We start from the raw sequence: 24,160 nt of genomic DNA on the forward strand, positions 1-24,160 counted from the left end.
TGTGAGTTCTAGTAATGCGAAGCCAATCACAGCTTATTATTTGTACAAAGGCGAGGCAGACCTCTGTGTCCACCAAAAGACCATGCTTTGTAAAATATAAACTGATAAATATAGCAGTGCTGCCCTCTGTTGGAACAACTATGCCAGTAAGGCCCCACAAATCCAAGCACATACAGGTGCTGGGCTAATGGGATACAAAAGTAAATACACTATATCATTTTTGGTCATTTCTAACAAAAGCACAGTAGTGCCATGTAGATCATCACAAGCATATTTATAAACCTGGTTAACTGGTCAATGGTTTGCTCCTTCTAGCCAAATTCTTTAGTCTATAAATTAGGCTGAATCTACAAAACCCCCATAATGCAATACTGTGCTTTAATTTTGAGGCATGAAATAGCATGAGTTGCACTGATTCATTGTTTCAGGTCTGTTATTTACCCACTGATTAATTAGGTAAATGTAAAAGAGTAACACATGCAATATTTATCAGCTATTTTCTGGTCTGATGATAAGGATGAGGAGGATTACTGCCTTTTAAAAAGTGACTTAGTATATGTGAGGGGGCAAAGTAACCGGGTCATTGCAGCAGATTTCAATGCAAGACACCCTACGAGACCACCCATCTCCCATGCTACAGTCAGCAAACTGCTTGCTAAGTTTCGTGAAACTGGTTCAGTGTTGGATTTGCCAAAATGTGGACGCAAGAAAACTGTCACTAATGAAGAAACATCAGTGGCTGTCCTAGCTTCATTCAGCAAGAGCCCACAGCGTAGCACTCGCCGCATGTCACTGGAGAGTGGGATTAGTCGAACATCCCTTCGGCGGATATTAGCTACTCACAAATGGCACCCTTACAAACTCCAGCTACTGCAGCATCTCAACGAGGATGACCCAGATCGGCGCACAGAATTTGCAGAATGGGCAAAACAAAAATTGGAACAGGACCCTCAGTTCACGCAGAAGATTTTGTTCAGTGATGAGGCAAACTTTTATGTGAATGATGAAGTTAACAAACAAAACCACCGCTATTGGTCTGACACTAACCCACATTGGATGGATCCCTCCAAGACTGTTGGAACAACAAAAGTGATGGTTTGGTGTGGTATATGGGGTACAACGATAGTGGGTCCATTCTTTATCAATGGAAACCTCAAGGCCACTGGATATTTGAAATTGCTACATGATGATGTGTTTCCCTCTTTATGCACTGAAGCTGGCACGTTCCCTGAGTTTTTCCAGCAAGATTGATCAGACTGATCCAAAACCCTGCCGCCAGATAAGAATGCTTCATGAAATTATTCCTACCAATCTCTGTAAAACTGCAAAATAACTTTTGTTTATGTGATAGCTGAATCACGCTAGTCCCAAACATATTACACAGTGTATAGTATACATATTTATTAATGCAATTTGCGCTAAGATTATTATTAAACCTGGGTTATATGGTAAAGTGGAGGTCGTTGACCTCTAAGGGTAGGAGTGGTATGACAGAGGTTGTGCAAATGGTAAAATTCTGTCTAATACCAATTGTAAGAAAACAGCTCTACCTGAATAGTGCCGGAGTTACCAGGCTTTTCCAAGCGTCATTGTATTTATTATTAGAAAACCAGAAATCAGAGGGGGGGAAAAAACAAACTAACAAAGAAACATTAAATCAAACTGATAACAGTGCACGATTTATTCGTTTTTCCTATTAAAACCAATGACTGTAGAAAACTTTTCTACAGTCATTGATTAAAACCAAAACAAACAAAAAAGTTTGCTTTTGATACTCGCGATATGTTACCAAATCTCGCGATACTACGTGCATCCCATTCGAGCTAAACTGGAGGGATTTCTGTAGTATTGAGCGAGCAGCTAACACGTTAGCAACACTGAGATAATCTATTTGCAAATAACTCGCTCCTTAAAAAAGGAAACCAAGCCGGCTCAGAGGTGAGGACGTATTCTTACAAGCGATGCCCATTTGTTAGCTACTTAAACGTAGCTTAGAGAGAATAGCTGTAGAAAACAGTCATGGTAAACTGAACTCTTGTGTAGCCTGTGGTGATACAGGAGTGAAGCAGTTTAAAACGTTCTTAACAAACCAGTGAATACCTTCTTGAGATAATTCTTGATAATTGTCAAATATGGCAACTAACGTAAACATTAGCTTTTGGTTAAGCTACTAAAGTTGGTTTCGTGTTTGTGCAGCTGAGCAAAGAAGCTAATGCCACTTTTATCTTACTTCGCACTTTTACGTAGTTAATGCTAGGAACCTGTCTGCATATAACATTAACGTGTTAACACTTTTATCGTAAAGTTATAAAGCATGAAAATGGTGCACTTTAGAATTGCTTAGCTAAACTTTACATGGCCGTAGTGTAGTCTTTTTTTACTCGTACTGTGAGCCTTTCGTTTGTGTGCTGCATCTTCCAGGATGGATTTAGAAGACGACACGACCATTTTAACAACCCTGAAGTCCTTCAATTCCTTCATCAGCCGCCCCGAACATCCACAGCGGCTGTCAGAACACTCAGCAGGGAGTGGAATCCTGCAGAGTCAGTACAAGCGCAGCATGGAGGTACATACAGAAACTGTTTGCATCAACAGGGGGGCAAAAAAGCTGAACAAAAATAGCACCAGCATTCAGCCTCCGCACTTACTAGCATATCCTTCTTTTAGCTTTTAGAAGCAGCAGAGAGGGTTCACTCCAAGAATCGCTACCTGCAGTTGGACCAGGAAAAGAAACAGATGGAGCTGAGTCACAAACGGGCTCGTTTTGAGCTGGAGAAGGCAGCCTCAGACAGCGCACGAGACTTGGAGGTACATGCCATACATACTCCTTTAATACCACATGACCAAGGCATCAGATAGCTCACCACCTTGTTATGTTGCAGCATGAGGTGGATCGGAACCAGGAGCTTTTGGGACAAATAAAGAAGCTGGAGGAGAGAGCGGAAGAGGTGAATAAGAAGCTAACACAGCAGAAGGAAGCAAATGATGCTCTCCAGAAGAACCTGGAGGGTCTAAACAAGACACTGGAGGAAAGAGATGATAAGCTTGGCACAGCTAACCAGGTGCACGCATGCTTGTAGATTTGCACGCACAGTTATTTTGCCAGTCTGGTAGTGCCTCTTATCTTATACTGGATTACCTCTGTTATCTGTTTGCAGACCATCAGCTCTTTGAAGGATGAGATCAGAGAGCTCAGGCAGAAGATTCAAAACCAAGACTCAAAAATGTCTGCTCAAACGCTCGAAAACCAGGAGTTACAGGAAAAGCTAGATTTGCAACAAAGGTACACACACAAACAAGGACTGACACTTTGCTCTTTTTCATGCTAATAAATATTGAGCTGTACTGCTTACTATAAATGCTGACCATGCAGTTTTCTTTGATTGCTGTTATGATCAGGAAGTATCAGGAAGTCTCTCAACTTTGCCAAAGTCTCCAAGCTGCGCAGTCCTCATGCTCTGATCACATAATCAAGATTAAGGTACGAAATGCTGTCGCTTCTATTGGGCTCCTTATGGTTTCACTTCAGAGTTTAAATGGTGTACGGATTTGTCTGTAGTTCAGAACATTCCAGTGTCCACAGTTCATGGAGAGAAACTAGTTGAAATAGTTAAACATAGCAGTTTGTACGTCTTTGCACTGATGTAGACGGTGTGGTTACACAGTGTTATGTAGCTCACTCTACAGCGAATGTAAACCTACTAAATATGATTACGATTTAGACGTATAACCAATGCATGTGCAGTATATCAGTTCAATTTTCTACATATCAGCTTTTTTGTTCAAACTACCTTTCTCCTTCAAATTGCATAAAATGAGTTTAAATGTATTTTTTCCCCTCATAACATAAACTTATCGAACATACCATTTTGCCTTCAGAACAGCCTTAATTTTCAGAGCATAGATTCAACAAGGTGTTGGAAACATGCCTCACAGATTTTGGTTCATATTGACATGATGGCATTACACAGTTGCTGCAGATTTGTCTGTCTGTTGGACTGAGATCTGGGGACTGTGGAGTACAGTGAGTTCACTGTCATGTTTAAGAAACCAGTTTGAGGTGATTTGGAGTCTTGTGACATGTCACGTGATCTTGCCGGAAGCAGCCATCAGAAGTTGGGTACACTGTGTTCATAAAGAGATGGACATGGTCAGCTACAATCGTCAGGTAGGGTGTAGGTTTAAATGATGCTTAGTTGGTACTAAAGCCCTTTTTCCATTAGTACCCACTCGGATCAGCTCGACATCGATCAGGCAACAATTTTTACTAATCTTCTGTTGTCCACTTTTGGACAATAAAAGATTGCTGAGTCGTTGCCACATGATTGGTGGTTAGATATTTACATTAATACAGGTGTGTGTCCCCCAGTCATGTCTGTCCCGTTTGTAGCAACTGAAAATAAAATAAATTCATAATTATAATAAAGGTCAATCAAATGGACCAATATGGCAAGGCCATAATGATCCACTTGGTAAAATAAATCCGCTTGGCATCTTTCTTGGCCTTAAGACAACAATTCTGAAGGCCAAAGATCCAAACGGGACACAAAAAATAAAAAAATAAAAAAATAAAAATAAAAATACAGGTATGTGTGTGTGTGTGTGTGTTTGCTTGTTTGTTACAGGTATTTGTTTCCATAAAGTGTGTCATTAATCTGAAAACTGTATTACTGGTGAATTTCTCACTTTCAAATTTGGCAGGAGTTGGAAAGGCGGCTTGTGTTCCAGGAGCAGGACTTTGCCATTGTGAAGACTGTAAAGTCAGAGGTGGCCAGAGTTCCAGATCTGGAAAAGGAGCTGAAGCGCCTCAGAGATGATAATGCCTACCTCAGGTTAAATACATTTTTGAAGTTTCCTTAACATGTAGTCAAGTCAAGTCAAGTCAATTCAACTTTATTTGTCAATTCTGCCACATGTACAGGACATACAGAGAATAGAAATTTCGTTACTCTCAAACCCTAGATGAAATAGCAAATGAACATTTAAATATAAGAGAGTGATTAAAAAAATGCAAATAAAATAATTAAAAAGTAAAAATTTAAATAAATACAATACAATTTTACGTATAACAAGAAAGCTATGCAATATACAATATTCAAGTAAGGGTAAATGACATTGAGTGTAAACCAGGCAGAGTAGTGCAAATAAGCAAATAGTGCAAATGGAGATTTAGTAATATACGGTAAGAGATAGTGTAACAACAAAGTCTTATGAGAGTCTTATGTAAACTTTTTACACTGTAGTGGAGGGACCTTTCAATCCACAAGTTTCACACACACATAGACCACAAGCTCTCTTTTCTTTAACAAGTGTTTTTGGTATTTGTAATATGTGTTTGTGCCTGTGTCGTCTCTAAAACCTTACACTATATGTTTAGGTTGATTCTGTTTGTACCACGTAGTTTGGATGCTATCGGGCATTAATGAGCACAGAAGCATTTTGAAAGATTAAGTTGGATAACAGAAGATCCATTTGTCAAGTAACAGCCAAACAGCTTGTCAGACTAAGTGGAGAAATTTAGCAGTTGGTGTGTTTATCCACTTATCCTTTCTGTTGTATTACAGAAATCTCAATTTAAAGCATGAAACTCTTCATACTTTCTCAAGATAACAGATTAAGAATTTTGCTGAAGATACCATAACTGTAACTAGGAATGTTCCTTATTCATAAGTCGATTAAATGGGAGGGGAAAAAAAGACTGACCCTTCTAAAAGTACTCAGACAATCAAGTTGCATTTTAAATGCTGCTGAAATTTGTGACACTTTGTGCTGTGCATACACATTCACATTAGCTTGCAAAGTGTGCCAGTGTTTTGCAGCTATCTGTCCTTGCAGATAAACCTTTACACACTTATGCAGAAAGCAGTATCTTCTGGTCGAGTGTTTGTGTGTGTGTGTAACTGTCCTAAACAGGAACAAAGCTAATTAGCCAATTTTATTTTTTTAAATAATTTTTATTTGTTTATTTTTTTAAGTGGAATGTTATATCAGTAGTGTGGGGAGGGTGTGTGTGGTGGGGGACATGCTCCTCACACTCTCCCCATCTCTCATAAAAAATCAGTAAGGAAAACAAGGAAGGGATGTGCATAATGGAATGGGTCATCACACTAAGATTACTCTGGCCAGACGTAAATGGAATACTGCAGAGCTGCACTGCACTCCTTGTTTACATGTTCTGAGACAGAGGGTGACTGGGGGGCAAGGGACTGCCATTTACTGAGAAATCCTGCTTAACATCTCAGGGCCAACAGTCAACTGGCATACATGAATGTAATCTCAATAAGTACTTGTTCATATTACTGAGTATTTCTGGTGCTGGATAGCAAGAGGAGCAAGTATTGCAGGTTTAGTCTGGGAAATGTGACTGAAAAGAAAGACCAGGTGGATCAATCAGCATTTTGTCTGATCTTCCAAGGCGAGTCCATTGTCTGGTCTCCGATGGTTGGGAAGTCCTCAAACTGTGGGGAGATTCTTGTTTCACATTGCCTGAAACAATAGAAGGAAAATTCTTCTTTTATCTCCTAATCAGTCTCTGTTGTCTGGACCGAGCTCTTTTCCCTTATTCTTTCCTCCTCTGCAACCTTTGCATTTCCCCCCCCTAATTTCTACCGGCTTGTGTCAGCATAATCAGCTCCCTGGTGTAAACAATGTGAGCTGGGCAAAAATAGTGTTGTTGATTGAAGTGGGTAATAACATGGCCAAAACATATCAGACGTTTCTCAAGTAGAGTTCACAGAAAAGTTACCCTAATCCAACAAGTGTGACTAAAGTAAAGAAAACTTGAAAACTAGTGAGAGCAATGTATTATAGCTATAATGCACAGTTGGTACATTGTTACGTGCATTTGTCGTCAGTCACTGTAATCTTAATATATTTGAAAACGGTTTTCAAAATTGCATCCGAGTGTGACTGTAGCCAGGGATTGAAAGTTCCTCCATGTCTTGCATTAGACACTGAGCTATCTGTTTAATTTACCTTTTTTGTCTCTGTTCTGTCCAGGGAGAGCAGAGAAAATTGCAGCCTGTTGAAAGAGGAGGTGGAGGGTCTGCGGAAGAAGCTGGAGAGGATGGAGAAAACCAAAGAAGAGCTGATCAACATGGAACTGGAAAAAGAGGTAAAAGTGTGGGCAGTTAGAAATATATAAATATTAAGAGAATTAAGTAATAAGCAAAGCTTCAATGAGACATTTTTAGATTAATGACTCTGGCTGCATCCTCGTGAAGGTTTTTGTGACTCCCTGTCCTCTATGTTTGTTTTTGCAAACTTTGAAGTTTAACTTTTAGAATTTACTATCAAATATATTTTTTAATTAATAATCTAAGCTTAGAATGTCCTCCAAAAAGCCCTATACACACTGGGAGCAGTTCGTAGTGATATGGTGGCAACAGACCATAGAAAACAACTACAGGTGAAAAAAGTGCTGCTGAAGTGGGCGGGACTTGCGATAAACTATTCTCAGCTTCACGTGAGCAACTGAGGTGGCTACCAATGAGAGTGAAGAATACAGTTGATTAACATATAAGCTGGTAGCAAATATGGGAATGTCCACTAGCGTTCAGTGTCAGCTTCAAGCTGATGCTTGAAAAAAGACTGACTTCCTGTGTGTAGGCAACTTGAGTAAACATTTCAGTCATTACTTTTTAAAAAGCTATTGTCAGAGATAATTGGTGAATTATAAAATATGTACAATAATAAGAGAAGAAAATAATGTATTTATACTGCTGTGGGATGTAAAGATGCCATATTTGCAAGACTTCATACTGCATAAAAGTATTCTTTTTCTTCTGCTGTTGACTGTATTATATAAGCATCAACTTTTCCTGTACTCAAAAACAGTTATTTGCTTTGGTGTCATTAAAACTTAGAGGCTCACAGAGAAGCTCCACGCCTGGGAGAACCTTGGGCAATCTACTGGACTCAACATAAGGTCAGACACTATTTCAAAGTGTGTACGTTTGAATCACAAAGAAAAATATTTAAATAGACATTTGTGTATTTCTTTCTTTTTCTTTTTTCTTTTTTTTCCTGTTTTTAATCATGTATAAAGTGCCACTAGGTGGAGCTGTGGTCACTCCATACAAATGTGCCTCATCATTGTGGATTGAGTCCACCATTGTGTATAGATGTCTGTTTGGTACCTGCTTGTGAGTGCACCAAATGAGTCTCAATGCATTCACTCAAAGCTGGTAATGAGAGAATGATTGCATGTTTCCTCGTGAGCAATGAAGCTGATCTGACACATAAACACTGCAGACCTGCCGATGGCATGCATGCACGCACACATGCGCACCGTGTTTTTCTTTCTTTTGTGATTAACGTTGACTGTGAGATAAACACAGCGCTTAATGAAAAGTGTGTGAGGATGTGTGTGTTGTTTTTTTTGTTTTTTTTTAAAGTGTGGGAGGAAAAAGTAAAAACTGCGATCTAATAAACTATGAAATTAAGTGAAATCAATATTTCCGTAAGGCTTAATTTTAGTCATATGTAATGTGTTATGTAACATTTTGAATCCTTAAAAAGTGAGATATTTAAAGTAAATTGTTGTAATTTTCTTCCTCAAACTCCACTGGATAAGGGGAATCTCATAGTTCTGTTATTGGCTTCATGTGTGATGCTGATGTAAAAGTGCAAAATATTAATGTTGCACACATATGTTTAGCTCCTGATGATCAAAATAGCACCACAGTCACCTTTAGAAACTCCTTAAAGCTGTTATTCTGGTGTTTAATAAAAGCCCGAAATAAAATGTCAATGCGGTCAAGATGTTATTTTCTTGTCACAGTGTGTGCGACGTAGAGGCAGGTGGAAGTAAGTGTGTTTCATTCAGCAATTTGTTCACCTTTACTGCACTCGGTGCATCAGTGCTGTGCGAAAATTACTATTGATGTGGATTTGTGCATAAGTGGGATATTGTGATTGCCTTGTAGGCTATTAAACAGTCATTATTTCAGCATTTTACTGCTTGGAGTCTTGTCAGTTATATAATTGTCAAAGTTTTTATGAAGAAGTTTAAGAATCACAAAGTAAGTGAAAGTGAATTGGATATATGTCATATTCTTTTTGCGGTTAAGAATGATCAGGAGCTTTCAGAAGAAAGGAGAATTGATGGCACTGCAGTGACAGAATAATGATCATATCTCAGGGCCGTCAGTAATGTAACAGTGCCTGAATTAATGCTGACATGAAGTCGAAGCTGCTTGTTTAGGGCGGTTGTTGTTCTGTCATTAAGTATGAAATGGCTCATAAGGGCTGCTGTGCTTTGACACTAAAGTTTGGATTTTCATTGTTGATTTTTCTATGGTTTTTGTCATTTTGCGTTACTTAAAGCTAAATATAATTTATATTTATACATAATAAACATTTTCTCTCACAAGATATATCAGGATATGAAGAGTATGTAGCTGAGTTGCGACTGAGGATTGAATAAATGTAATTTACTGTACTTGAAGAGTTGACCTCCATCACCCTGAGATTTAATTCTTACCAACAATGTTGGTCTTTTGCCAGGAAGAAATAACTTAAAGGGAAAAGAGAAAACTCCTAAGAACAATAAATGTGTTGAGAAGTAGACGCAAGCCTTAAAGCTGCAGCCTGGATTTGCTAGCAGCTGGCTGGTTGCTAGAAGTTATTATCTTTCCTTCTGTTATGTGAGATGATAACATTGTGCTTGGTTATGTGCGTGCCAGTGGGGATGACAATTGAAAATAAAATTGGAAGAAATAGAAGATGAATATATCTTTATGCCTCCACGCTGGCGACAGCTGGGGCTGGAGGCATTTAAGTTTTGGATTTGTCCGTCGCTTTCTTTACATGATATCGCTCGAAAGTTTCACTTTGACTGGAGGATGAAGTGATTAGAATTTTGTGTGTTTAAAGTTCAAGACTTGATTTGGCCCTAATTCAAGAATCTCTAAATATCTGGAAAATGACATATATGATAAAAATGATCAGATAATGACATTTTTACACCAAAAGGTCACACGTTCTCATCGCTGTGAGATCATAATGTGCCACAAAATCACTTTTCTGACAACAATTCAACAGGAAATTGTGATCGTCTAGTCATATCTAGTTGGATACTGAATTCGTGCAACTTGACTGGTTGCTGGAAGTGCTTCTGGTCTTGCCATTGAAGGACAGCTGAATGATTAAAATACATTGAAAGGTCTTCCAGAAAATGTTTTTTTTCCCCCTTATTATTGAAACTTTCACAAGCTACAGAAAGAACTGCAACTATTTTGTGCATGTAAGTCACAGACTGGTTTTTGTGTGATAGATGGTGTATTAAATTGAATTAACTACTTCATGGTAGTGTTTGTGTGTATGCTGAATCTTGATGCCACATTGAAGGCCATACAAACTTGATGCTGTTCCCTGTGGATTAAGACTTTCTTTTAGCTCGTATGTGTCCATGATCCACCAGTGAAACAAGTTTAGTTGGAATGCTACCCAGTGTTCATAAATTGCTGGATTTTTATGCTAAATATTACTCGCAATTAAATAAAACCAATAAGAGTTTTGTTAACTTTGATAACAAGACTGTGCAATTTCTGGAGAAATTACAGTACAACTCCTGTACACTGTTTCACTTTACGTTGTTGTTGTTGGTTTAGATGGGCTAAACATGTGTACAGATCCATTTCAGGAATACATAATCATACTGAAAGAGAGAGAAGTTCATCAAGTACATCAAAATCGGTCAGTTGATTCCATCCACGCTGGTTATAGAGGAGTTAAAATTAGCACGGTGATACTGTTCTATGTGCCAACAAGCTAAATTTCATGCATGAAAGGTTTGGGAATTGTCATCACCCAGCAAAGAGGGGGACCGACTTTATATAACTCAAGAACGACACAGCGTAAGATTTTCAAATTAATACCATGGGTGTGTTTACAACAAATCTTGTATGAGTTCTGGAGTGAATTTTGTCGAGGTCAGAGGTCAAGTTTCCAAACACAGAAAGTCAGTGTTCTCAGTTATTTATATTTATTATGATTTTAGCATTTCTTACTCCCAGTTCTTACTTAACAATTGAAAAGCAAATGGCTATGGTGAATAAAATCACTAAGGCTCATTCGCATCCATCCAGTGGGACAAATTGGACTATTTGCTACTATAGTTATGTTTGATATCTGGGCTTTGGACTAAATTTTACTTTTGGCCACGTTTCCCGATTCACTTATGTGCGTTTTGTAAGCAAGACTCGCTAATCTGACAGTTCATTTTGTAGACCAGGTTACACCCCAGTTGTTCACAACATTGCACCCAATAATATGCAACCATCACGTTATTTGCAACAGCATCCAAGATGACTGACTCATGACCTGCAAAACAAAACAAACAACAGGCAGAGGACAGAGAAATATCTGCTTGTGTGAGTTCAGGAAAAGGCTCATCCCTCTGTGCTCAGGGCAATGTTGAATTATCTACTTGGGATACCAAGGCCATTCCAGCTTAAAATTCACAAAGTCATATTTTAGTCATGAGTTTATTTCCATACCTGAAGTCACGCCTAGATAAATGTTAAGTGGTACAACCCACTTTCCTAGAAAAAGTTCCACATAACGGCTGAACATAACCCCCACACAGTGTCTCGCTTACAGATTATGCCTTTATTAAATGATGAAGTTTCAGTCCGACTGCCTTTCACCAGGTGCAAAGGCAACGTCTATGTATGGATATGTTATGTATATACTCGCATGTACATGTATAATAGTTGTGATAACCATGAAGTGATATCCAACTTGCATGGATATCACTTCAAAAATTGTTAACTATAGCTGCAATACCAAAAGGGATGATTAACATATCCCATAAATGATTAATATAGCAGAAATATGACAGAAAAAGACATCAAATGGATGATTAAAATTGTGTGTGTGTGTGTGTGTGGACATTACTTTTGTACCTGATAAATGTTGATTAGACTCAAACATTGTAATTTATGTTTTAAGGTAGACGATGTGCAGGAGTTACATTCAGTTATAACAGTTCAATTGTGAAAATGTGCTCAGCATTAAAGGTCCCTTGGGATGAGACCGTTTCGCATGCCTTGTACAATAATGCATTCCATCATGGACGCTTGCTTTTGAATTGTGTGCTGATAACAAGGAAGATACTGTATCTCCTCTTTGGCCTGAAGGCATTCAGGATTTGCAAAAGAATTTCAGATTTGAGTTCAGACCATGGAAAATGAGTTTACCATGGTCTGAATAAAGCAGCTAGTTTATTCATATAATAAGCACTATAGCTAGCGTTTGGGGATGCAGTAATCACCGATCACTTACAGTGGTTGTCATAAGCGCCATTCATTCATTTTGCGCTGCTTAACCATGTCTGAGTTGTGAGGTCAGCAGTCCAAGCAAACATGCCCAGACCTCCTTCTCCCTGCCCACTTCCAGCTCTTCTCTGGTGTCACCCAAGCCAGGTGAGAGATATAATCTCTCCAGTATGTCCTGGGTCTGCATCCTCTTTGCAGGACATTCCCAAAATACTTCACCTAGAAGGCGCCCACGAGGCGTCCTTATCAACCACATCACCTGGCTCCTTTCAATGTAGAGGAGAAGCAGCTGTACTCTGAAACCCTCAGAATGAAAAGGCTCGCATCCTATCTTCAAGAGTCAGTGTTGCTTCAATTGGTACAAAGCTATGCATTTATTACTAACCATCATTACACAGTGTAATATCAGTTAACGCTGCTCCATGAGATTAAAAGAGTAAGAAACTAAAAACTTAGATGGGAGGTGATGTCAGTTTATTAGATCTCCCAGAATTGACAGTATTTGTCTTCAGACATGGGTAGTTTGCAAAGGATGGTCAAATGCAGTTTTTCCTTAACATCTCTCCAACAGTAAGTAATGATAATTTTTCATTAGAAACAAGTTCTAGCATAGGCCACCTAAATCTCACAACTGCAGTAACAGAGGCAACGTTAGCACGCTACCGTATATGTTTTTGTTTGTTTGTTTGTTTTTCTTAAATGGACTTAATGCAGTAGTATGATTTAGGTGCTGAGTGGATAATCCAGCACCAGCTTCATATGTAAAATATATAAAACAACACACACAGTACATGTGGATGAGAGACGAGATGACTGCTCGAGGCTGTGACTTATTTGTGTTCACATCATGACCTTGAAAAAAAGATTAATTCTTTCTCTGGCTCCTGTTCCAGCACCTGTAATGTTGCTGAGGTCAATATGAACACGTGAGTATAAATTTGGTGTGGTGGTGAGCAATGTTGCCTCACAGCAAAGAGATCTTGGATTCAGATCCCCTTCGGCCAGCTGGGCCCTTCTGTGTGCAGCGTGCATGTTCTCCCTGTGCCTTCCCCTCTGGGCTCTGGCTTCCTCCCATAGTCCAAAGACGTGCATGTTAGGTTAATTGGTGATTCTAAATTGAGCATAGTTGTGAATGGTTGACTGTCTCTCTGTGCTAGTCCTGTGACAGAGTGGCAACATGCCCAGGGTGCACACGAGTCTTGTCCCTCAACAGCCGGGACCCTAACATGGATAAGCGGAAGAAAATGGATATGCGTGTGTATGTGAATGTGTATGCAGGTAGTCTTTGAGTTATTTTCATCATACTTACATTTAAGACATTATAGGCTCTAAATCATCGTTGTCATTGCCTCCAGTTTTCATGTACATTTTATATTTGTCTGAAGTTTTTTGGGCTTGAAATGCTGTTTGTAATAAATCCTCACCATCCAGTTTTCACATGGAATACTCTTGTCTGCCTTGAAGTTGGTGTGTACTCACAGTAGGGAATCCGTAGTGCGTCAAAGCACATTTGACCCCCAGAGTCCATTATGTTTAACTAGTGTGACCATTTCAGTTAAGCACATCAAGCCTTGCCCCACTTTTTAGGAGGTGAGCCCAGGCACGGTTCAGTTGGACTCATACAGGGTACACGTTGTAGTGTAATCACTAACCGTGGAACACTTCCTCACTAACACCCTCTCTCGTGAAAATCACCGTGCTAACTAATTAACAAATCTATAAGGTACGTGAGGACAACGTGTTATTGCTTAAAAAAAAAAGGTTACAACTAAAGCACATAAAATCATGAACCTCATTTGTTGTGCAAGAATGCGTTTCAAAAGCAAGTGTCTGCCTGAAAGAGGGAGAGAGAGTAAGCAGGGGATAAGATGCTGAGACACTGAAGTGTACTCTGGCCCCGGATCGTTAAGTGTTAGCGCAGGCCAGCAGGCGAGGGGAGAGGGCGGACAGTCAAGCTTGGGCATGGTACAAAGCAATTGTGTGAGTACACCCTTAATCTGCCTGCTCAGCCTTTTCTGTTCATATCCCTAATTTGTCAGTAGATTGCCTAATCATGGCACACAAGCCCAGGTCAGGTCTCTTGGTGCTAGTATGTGAAACATGTAAAGCAGATTGATTTCATCGAGGAAAAGCAACTAGCCTTAATCTGTTGATATTTCCAGGTTTGTTGGTTGAATTGCTTAACCTGGTAATCTTCAGTTGCTCTGAAGAGTAAGCTACATCCTCTGAAAGTCTCTAGTTTTGCAGTAAAAGTGCTGTGGAGCTAAATTGCCCAATCTTAAGCCCATTTCACAAGAGGTGAGATGTTGGCTTTTAAACACATATGTGGCACATGCATTGCTGCCTTTTCACCGTCTGTTTTGTAACCCGTCAGTCTCTTCCACCGAGTGAGTTTGTTTTGTAGAGCAGTGACCAGTATTTACCCCACTGTCCTCCTCTCATCTCCCCCCCCTGCTCCTCGTGTCATTTTATTTCTGAGCTCCCTACTGACCGGCAAACAAAAGACTGTGGCAGTGCCGTCGTGTTCATCTATTCTGCCCTTTCTGCTTTCTCAGTCGTATCAATTTTTCATTGCGGGAGTAAGTGTGTGTACACATCTGTATGCTAACTGTTCTGTGCTGTGTCTTGTCTGTAGGAAACCCGAGGATCTGTCCAGGGAGGTGATTCAGATCCAGCAGAGAGAAATTGCTCTGAAAGAGCAGAACTACACACTCAACAGCCGGTAATACACACACACACACACACACTCGCTCGCACACAAAATCCCTTTCTCTCTCTTCAGACCTATTTCTCTCATTCTGTCTGCTTGCATGCCTCTCTTCCCCTCATGTATCTATTAGAGCATATCTCTGAGAAGTCCTTAATTGTCACAAAGTTAATTAAACTGGTCCTGATTCTGATAGCACTCCTGACAGTAACCACTGGTGTGTGAGTGTGTGTACGTGTGCGAGAGAAGGAATTCACTAATTAAACTTGTCCTGTTTAGACAGAGGTGATGTCTATAGGGAGGGCCGCACACGCGTGCTCTGGTATATTCGTGCTGCAACTCAGTCCAGCTAAGAAAGCTTTCATTAGCTAACAAGCGTTCCTCTTCTGCTGAGCGTATTGGGCTCATTATGAAGTATTAGAAACAGCAGAATGGGAGAGTCGTGGGTGTGGGAGGGGATGGTGATGGGAGCTTGCGGTATAATTATTGCCCTTCGGCGTAATTATTGTCCTATTGATCAGACCTGGCACAAATCTCTGCTGAAAATAATTTCTGGACCCTTGTCTGGGATTTTTTGGTGTCAGTCAGGTAAGTCGTCTGTGAGTCTTATTATAAATTGACTATAAATTGCCTTTCTCAAATTGTCAGACTGTTCTGCATTAATCAACCTCTTTCCTTCTTTCTCTCCCCTCTCTCTCCCCTGTTATTAACAAACACACACATACGTACGAACGCGCACACATAAAAATTGCTTCCCACCAATTCATTTATTCTGCTCTGTCAGTGTGAGGAGTGTGGAGCGTTCACAGTCTGAGCTTCGTGCAGAGCTGACCCAGCAGCACAGCAAGACTCTGGAGGAGCAAAAGAAGAGAGAGGCACAGGACGCTCTTGTCCGTCGACTGCAGAAGCGGGTGCTGCTGTTAACCAAGGTACCTGGCGATCAGCCACGCACTCTCAAACACAGTATTCATGCCTTCAAACATGACCTTTCAAACATCACCCAATGCGGTAATTTGACTCTAAACACTCAGTGAACACAGTAGCCAGGTAGACTTGCAAGGCCAGCATTGAATTCTTAATCTCGCCTTTACGCCTCTGTCCTGCTAATTGGCCACCGGGTGTCACATGACTCCTCCATCTGTCTGTCTTGCCCCCCTCCCTTGCTCTGCAGTTCTTGAGAAGACCTCCCTGTAATATTGATTTCTTGATGTGTGTAATTCCCGACGTTATCATGCTCAGTCTCTCACCACACAAATCACACACATGGACACACCACCACCATAACTAGGCAGGATTAAAGGGGTGCTAACATTATAGCTCGGTGAAAGAATTATATTGCATCAAGTTTTCACAAAAGCGAAATAAGTAATTGTTATTTCCCAGCCAGTCACAGCCTATTTAGAAAAAAAATCCATTATAGTTGGTGTTAAGTTCTGAGCTTTTAAACCTGAACTGTTTAAGCTGTTTATTTATTCAGGCGCAGTCGCAGAACAATTTGTTTCCAACAATGCAAATATGCCGAACACTCGAATTACCTTAATGATTGTAGTGAAGTATATTAATGACGTGACTTCAACCATATCTCCAACTGCCCAAGTTTATTTTTATTCATAATTTTTTCTTTATTATGTTTTAAAAAAAAATAATTTTAGGAAAACTGAGCTGTGATAATGGATTAAGTACGGTAGCGAATTAGCCAATACAGCTTATTTCTATGGCTTGTAATGTAGCCAGCAACCACTGATGTTATTCAGTTTCCTTCTTTCTTTCTCCTTTTTTTAAGCTTAATTTTAAGGTTTAAGGCATTTCATATACTTTAATGACAAACAACTGAAAATGCCTTTTTTACTCAAATGTGTTGTGGTTTTTAGTTTTTAAACTTTACTGAAAATTGAAAGGATCTTTTTGCTCACCTAAAATTAGGGTATGCGTCATATAGCCTGAAGTCTGCATTGCAAAAACAATGAGAATGGTCTTTCATTTATGTATTCAATACTTTTAAAATGAAAAATAATAGCTCATTGAGTGTGGATTCAGGGAAGAATACAAGCTATCTGAGGAATATGAAGAACATCTGAGCAGTTGTTTTTAAGTTTTTATAAAGGGAAAAAAAGATTAATCAGAGCATGTTTATCCACTTTTGAACTTTCCTCCAGGTGTCTTAGATGGATTTGAAATGTCACCCTGCCCAACTAAGAAATAAAACTCAAGAGAAGCAGCAGGTCCTCCTATTTGTGTATGTGGAACCAACAAAGTGACTGACAAAATAACTAAATTGTTATTCGGTTTTGATTGTCGTCAGTAGTTTGTATATTGATCAGCTAACCAGTTCATCAAGTAAATGTTTGACCTTTGAAGAATTCTTTGGAGAAGAGAACTAGTTAATTAACTAATTGCCCCACAAACCCTTGAGGTTCTTCTACTCTTTACTATGAAATGCAACATTTTGTCTTTGCCACAAGGCGGCATCTCCTTTAAGCCACCATTGGTCTGGTTACTTCTTTTACCTTCACATACTTTAGTGGGACAGACTCCGTGACCCATTAGAGGCATGGCCAGAGCTTCACGCACTGGATAAAACAGTTGACACAAAAGCAATTTCAAAAAAAAAAAAGATGATGAAAACAGTAATGATAGTTTTATCATTCTGTCCACCCATTCCCTGTTTGTTTGTGTGTTTTTAAATTGAGAGTTTTTATCAGAGAAGAGGTGACAGATTTTGATTAAGATTGAGTGAATTTCTTGGCACATTAATGGAGAGTAAACAGCCAAAGGGCCTGCTGGTTAGTACTGGGAGTGAACACATGCACACTGACCTCTAAACGTACTCATATGTGCCTTTTTTGTATTTACTTCTGTTCATTCTGTCTTCCTATTTATCTTCTTTTCTCCTCTAAAGAGAATCTTGTAGGATGTATGAAGTCATTGGTTGTGTGTCAATGCTTAGCAAACTAAACTGCTGTAATGCATTTGACGGACTCATTTCTTAGCAGACTATCTTGATTTTGATCTGACTGGTTAGTTTTGCCATGGTTTGTTTGCAGGTAGTAACCAGTATGCTATTGTACAAGGATTATTATTGCTGCCCACTGTTGGGATTTGGGCAAAAATTTGGGGTTAGGGTTATGGTCACAGGCGAGGGTTAAGATGCGTCCACACGCACGTCACTTTGAAGCTGGTTCCCTAGGTGACCCTCTAATGTGTTACGTAGCAGGTCATATGCCAATCAACGGTATCCTTCACTCTTATTTGTAGTTGCTTCAGCCGCCGTCTGGAAGTTGAGAAACGTTTTTCTTCCACCTCATTCTCTTCCTTTTCTTCTCAACTGGACTGGAGTCAGTCACATCCATAAACACTCATTTATTCTCGATATTGTCACAGTGCTCATTGTCAGCAGATTTGACATGCGACCCTCTTGTCTCTGGACAGCTGACAACAAGTCAGCTAATCAACAGCTGGTTATAAGCTAGCATTATGCCAGCTAATCTTCGGCTAAAAAAAATCACACTTTCCTTCTGGTAAACAGTTTGATTACATTACACAGTGTACTTTAAAACTTATGACATTTATTGCCGTGTTACATTAGCAGCTTTCAAGTGATGAAATGTGTTACACAAGTGTAAAGTCAGTTTGACTGGGTCAAAGCATCTCCATAATGGCTGGTCTTATGGGATGTTCCTGGTATGAAGTGGCCCACACAAAGGTCACAGAGTTCAGGATTCTGTCTCTGCCTTTTAATATGTAATTTCTGCTGCAGTGTCAGTGGCCACTCTAGAACAGATTTCATGTATTTGCACCTCCTGATTCACAGAGTCAGCCATTAGTGACTTCTCACAGAAATTTTGCTACGTAATGTTTGGTTCTTAACTTGATTATCATAAAATGCCACCTGCTTTGCTTTATAGTGCACAGTGTACACTGACAGAGTCAGGAGGGGAGGAGTTGCATCATATGACTGACAGTTCACTTCTAAGATAGCAAAGTGAACTGACAGCTGACCTCAGAGCATTGTGCTTTTCCTTTCTCTCACAAGTATTCTTGACTGGAGTGGTTACAGGTCTCACAAAAATGTAGACGATGATTACCAATTATTATGAAGTGTTATTTAGATGAGCTTGTGTATTAAATTACTATAAATTAACAACGTTAACCTTTTGTCTTCTCTAAACTATGGGACAGTCAATAGTCTTTTACAATTTATATTATGTATTATATTATTGTATCTATATATTATACCGTTATAATTTTGAACATTTAATACCTGTTTTTGAGTGATTTCATTTATATCTAATCCTATTATTATTGCCTTTTTGATCCTCTATACAATGATCGTGCATTTATTAGGTTCCATTCACACACCACAACAGGCCATTGCAGTTTATTTTCTCTTTGCTTATGACAATAAATGTAAAAATCTCTTTTCATATGGATTTTTTTTTTTTTTTGGGACTCCATGAGATTCCTGTGACAGTATGTGAAATATAAAATGAACCACTCAGACATGAAGCACACAGACCGACAACTTTGATAGCTATTTGGAAACTGTATGTCAGTCCTGTTGACGCTTTAAAAGAAATATTTTTCCTGTTGAAGAGAAGCAGGTATGCCTCTGACTCCATTACAGAGGACAAAACTTTTACTATTCAGCACATTAAAGATGAGATGATGAGGAAGCATAATATAGGCAACACGTGCTCTTTATTCATTCTGGTATTCTTTGTCTACAAAGGCATTTTCCTTTGATTTGATTCTTTCAGTTTTAGAAATACAGATGAGCATGGGCACACGCAAGCTTCTCTTATCACAGCTTGGATAAGAACGCTGTAGCTGCCTCATACTGTGTTACTGACTTATGCATGCGTTTGATGGTCACCTGAACACAGCAAACAAAAAGAAACAGTAACAATTAGAGGAAAAAAGTAAGAAAGATGCTTTCTTACTTTGTTTTTTCATGCAGACACAGATAGACATTTACTATGTGATGCCACAAAATGTTAAAATTCCCACAACTTTTTCTTTTACTTTATTGGATACGGTGAAATTTGTTTATTAATCAGCAGATTTACCGTGTTATAGTGCTGTTAATGTGTAACGTTTTATGTTGCAGGAGCGGGATGGAATGCGTGCCATATTAGAGTCCTATGACAGCGAGCTGGCGCCTACTGAGTACTCTCCTCAACTGAGCAAACGCCTCAGGGAGGCCGAGGACATACTGCAGAAGACACAGAGCCATAATGCAGAGATGGAGGTGTGTCTGCAGGCGTGCATAAATATACTTTTTTTTTTTTTTGTCTTCTGCTCTTTGTTTTGTTTTTCAAAGTTGAATTTGAAAGCACTGACTTCCACTAAGCTGCCGACCAGATTATTATGCATGTAGCTGTTTGACACATGGCTCGTAGCTGAGGGCACAGTAATTGCATGCTGCTTAGCTTCAGCTGCTTGTTGTTTACATCCTCAATACTCTTGTTTAGCGGACAGACTGAAACACATCTACAGTGAAAATGGATAATACTGGACTTACGTTGCAGAGATTTTCACCCTTTTCTTTTAATTCCCTCAGTTTGACAGAATTGCCATGTTTAAGTGCAGAACCCCAGTTTGATTCTCTCCAGTTTTGCCCTTTTAAAGTTACTGCATTATGCTGTTTACACTGTGACTCACTTTTGAAAGAGATGGGCGAAATACCTTGAATTTCTCTACAAATCTTTTATTTTAATAATCAGCCAACAATCACTGTGAATTTGGCAGTTGCTGTGCTGAAGCGGGAATCAGCACTAACCTAGCACCCCCTGCACTCGTAGTGTCACAGCTTGGCTAATCTAACATGAAGGTTAATAAAATGGTAAATGGCCTGTATTTATATAGCGCTTTACTAGTCCCTAAGGACCCCAAAGCGCTTTACATATCCAGTCATCCACCCATTCACACACACATTCACACACTGGTGATGGCAAGCTACAAAAGCTAACATGCAGCTTGATCTGTAAGAAAATGGAACAAACACAAAAGCCTCCACAACACACTGCCTTAGGACACTACAATACAAAATAATAACCCATGAAAGACCTAATATTTTGGTTGATAGCAACTCATTTCTCAACAGGGATGTTATTTTGAAGTACTAACTGGCTTCTTTCCTTTGTTTTTTGGAGGGCTATTACTGCATATCAGTAGGCTAGGGTCATTTTTCTTTTTGCTTCTGCATTACATTTGTTTTGTCCTGTTAATTCAGGCTCAGCTGACCAAAGCGCAGGAGGAGACAGGGACACTAAAACTGCAGCTACAAACAGTAAGTGAACCTGCAATCCTGTTTTTTTGGGTTGGGTTTTTTTTTTTTTTTGTTGTTGTTGTTGTTGTTGCAACATGCCGTTTCTATAAAAGGCACAGGCATTGTTCACCAGTCAAGTAATTAGCAGCCAAAGTATAAGCAGTATCAACCAGTTTGGAGACATGGATCCAAGAGCACAATCAGTCTATTTTTGCAAAAAGCGTTTGAGATGTAGCTAGCTAATTTCACATATAGCAGTTACAAAAAGATGATAAGAGCATAACCAGCATCTATGATTGTGCCATGTACACTATGTGAAATTAAAGGAAAGTAGTATGTGTGTGCACCTTTGGGTGGCCACCAGTATCATGTGCCCACTGTCCTGGAGGCTCCAGGTTAATAATTGATATAATTAGAACAAGAGGGAAGGCAGACTTCAGTAGCAGGAGGTGGGAATCATGCATCTTTATGTACAATCTGTTGAAGTTACCTAGACAAGATGCATATATAACTCCATTTAATTAATTAAAGGACTTTGTGACTCTGTTCCAGTCCGTTGCAGTGAAGAGACAGCTGAGCGTCAGTGTGTAGCCATCGATTTACTGGTTGATTTACCTTTCTGCCGTCACTGAATACCCCAAGATTTGGGCAGTGACTGAAAGAATAAAATCTCAGATACAGTGGCTTGCAAAAGTATTCGGCCCCCTTGAACTTTTCCACAATTTGTCACATTACAGCCACAAACATGAATCAATTTTATTGGAATTCCACGTGAAAGACCAACACAAAGTGGTGCACACGTGAGAAGTGGAACGAAAATCATACATGATTCCAAACATTTTTTACAAATAAATAACTGCAAAGTGGGGTGTGTGAAAAGTTCAAGGGGGTCGAATACTTTTGCAAGCCACTGTACAAGTGGAAATGAGCTTCATCCAAAAGTTTTCTGGGATCCCACTTAAAGGTGAGGTCAGGGGCTCAGTCATTCAGTAGAGGCTCACAATAGTCTGTCTATACATCCTGACTAAGACTCCTCCTGGATACTTCTTAGTTGAGGTGTTTCAGGCATGTCCTACCAGGAGGACACCCAGGGGCACACTGGAGAGATACTGTCTTATGTCTGGCTTGCCTCACTGTGCCCCTGGAAGAGCTGGAGGAGATGGCTGGGGAGAGAGAGAAATCCTGTTATCTTTGTTTAGACTCTGGTTCAAACAGCCCAGATTCATGTAAGTGGTAGAAAATTGATGAATATAACCACCCAACCAGCTAAATATAAGAATAAAATGAAATATGGATGCAAAAGAATCTATGCGTCTATCTATACATAGTAATCTTTTAATGACAGTGTAAAAAAATGAAAACAGATGTAAACTTTAGCACATGTTCTTTTTTCAGTCCTGAGTGTGTCAGTACATTTAACAGGTTTATCTGTCAATCTTGGCATGTACATTTTTCTCAATTGAAGATTTTAGAAATGACAGAAAACTCTTACAGACAGAAGTATTCTGCTTTTAAATATAGTCCCGGATAACGTAGCGAGTTGGCAGGTGTGACCTGAAACCTTGAAACGCACCCTCTTTACTCATTCTATGATCTTCCTTCTTTTCGTGGCTCCTTGTTGCCGAGGTGACATCAACATAGCCATAGCAATGAGTATTGACGCGTGAAATCTACCTGTCTGGTATAGCAGTAATTACTTATCTGTCTTGGGAAGACTGGGAGTGGGGATGCACCGAGAGACGGGCAGATGCTGTCAGAGAAGGAGGAAAATTGGTGTGCAAATGGAAATGAGGGATAATTTTACAGACGAGAGCAAGATCAGAGGGGAAAAAACAACTATGAGACAGATGGAATAGAAACGAGTAAGAGGTAAAAAGATCAGGACGTTGTGAAACAGAAAATAAGTTAGTGGGCTAATGGTGTGTAAAGGATATATCTGTTTGTCTTGATGTCTGTGTCAAAAAGATAGCAGCCCACTATAATACAGTCTTCAGGATTTATCTGCAGGCAGAAGGTTTCTGCCAGGCACACGGCCAAAGGTGGTCTGATGATAGTACACCAGGATCATTTTCTTTGTGTCCCAGGCGGAGCTGGAGCTGGAGTCTTTAAAGAAGCAGCAGGCCTCTGCTACTGACAGCAACTCTTTACTGACCAAAGAAGAGGTCACCATTCTCAGGTGGGTTGACCTCAACATGTTGCAATGAAAAATTCATGACTATACATATAAAGGATTAAATCACTAATGCCTCACATGCATGCCTGAGCAGAGCTATACGCCTAAGATTAACCTGTTCACTCTGTGACATACATGGTCACATCTTTGCATGTTAGGCGTTATTAAACAGTGTATGTGCATGCATCTTTTTTCTCAGACAGAAAATTGAAGATTTAGAGAGAGAGCGGCAACGTTTGGAGGAGCAGAATAACATTCTGGAGATGAGACTGGAGAGGCACAACCTACAGGTAGGCGCTTTAAGTTCCCTCCAACTGTTTTCTGTGATGGATTTACTCGTCTGGCACAAAGGAACCAATTTAATAACCCCAAGGGCAGCAGACGAGCCCGCATGACACTACAGATTGATTCACACAAACGTTTCACATATCTGACAGTTTTTCAAACATAATTGGACCCAGGTGTGACTTGAGCAGCATCCAATGGAAAAATCGCACAACCTGTGGCTGATTTGAAATCCTTCCTTTGTTGGTGGAAAGGATTACAATACACAGAGCATTTCGTGGACCTCCCTAGTGTTAGCTGCGAATGACACTGGCTAAAATTAAATTGGTAGACAACATTTGTGAAACATAAACACAGACACACACATTTGACTGTGTGCATCTAATCCAGCTGCTTTCATCTTCCAAAGTTATTTAAGTCTTTTCCTGTTTTTTTTCTTTTAAAAT

At 39.6% G+C, this 24,160-nt stretch overlaps 1 protein-coding gene across 1 annotated transcript in view; it reads left to right on the forward strand.

The window, feature by feature from the left end:
• The first annotated feature begins 2,003 nt into the window (after positions 1-2,003).
• The window catches only part of mad1l1 (mitotic arrest deficient 1 like 1), a 58,373-nt gene continuing 36,216 nt past the window's right edge, over positions 2,004-24,160 (forward strand). The window contains exons 1-15 of the mRNA XM_005744544.1: positions 2,004-2,022; positions 2,422-2,566; positions 2,668-2,808; positions 2,883-3,062; positions 3,159-3,283; positions 3,400-3,481; positions 4,702-4,832; positions 7,000-7,114; positions 7,866-7,927; positions 14,917-15,003; positions 15,773-15,917; positions 20,096-20,236; positions 21,221-21,277; positions 23,341-23,432; positions 23,629-23,719. Coding sequence (XP_005744601.1) covers positions 2,423-2,566; positions 2,668-2,808; positions 2,883-3,062; positions 3,159-3,283; positions 3,400-3,481; positions 4,702-4,832; positions 7,000-7,114; positions 7,866-7,927; positions 14,917-15,003; positions 15,773-15,917; positions 20,096-20,236; positions 21,221-21,277; positions 23,341-23,432; positions 23,629-23,719 — 1,593 coding nt within the window. The 5' untranslated portion in view covers positions 2,004-2,022; position 2,422. The remainder of the gene's footprint in view (positions 2,023-2,421; positions 2,567-2,667; positions 2,809-2,882; positions 3,063-3,158; positions 3,284-3,399; positions 3,482-4,701; positions 4,833-6,999; positions 7,115-7,865; positions 7,928-14,916; positions 15,004-15,772; positions 15,918-20,095; positions 20,237-21,220; positions 21,278-23,340; positions 23,433-23,628; positions 23,720-24,160) is intronic.

Source organism: Pundamilia nyererei, unplaced genomic scaffold (genome assembly GCF_000239375.1).
Source record: "Pundamilia nyererei isolate P.nyererei 1_Seehausen unplaced genomic scaffold, PunNye1.0 scaffold00145, whole genome shotgun sequence".
NCBI classification, from domain to species: Eukaryota; Metazoa; Chordata; class Actinopteri; order Cichliformes; family Cichlidae; genus Pundamilia; species Pundamilia nyererei.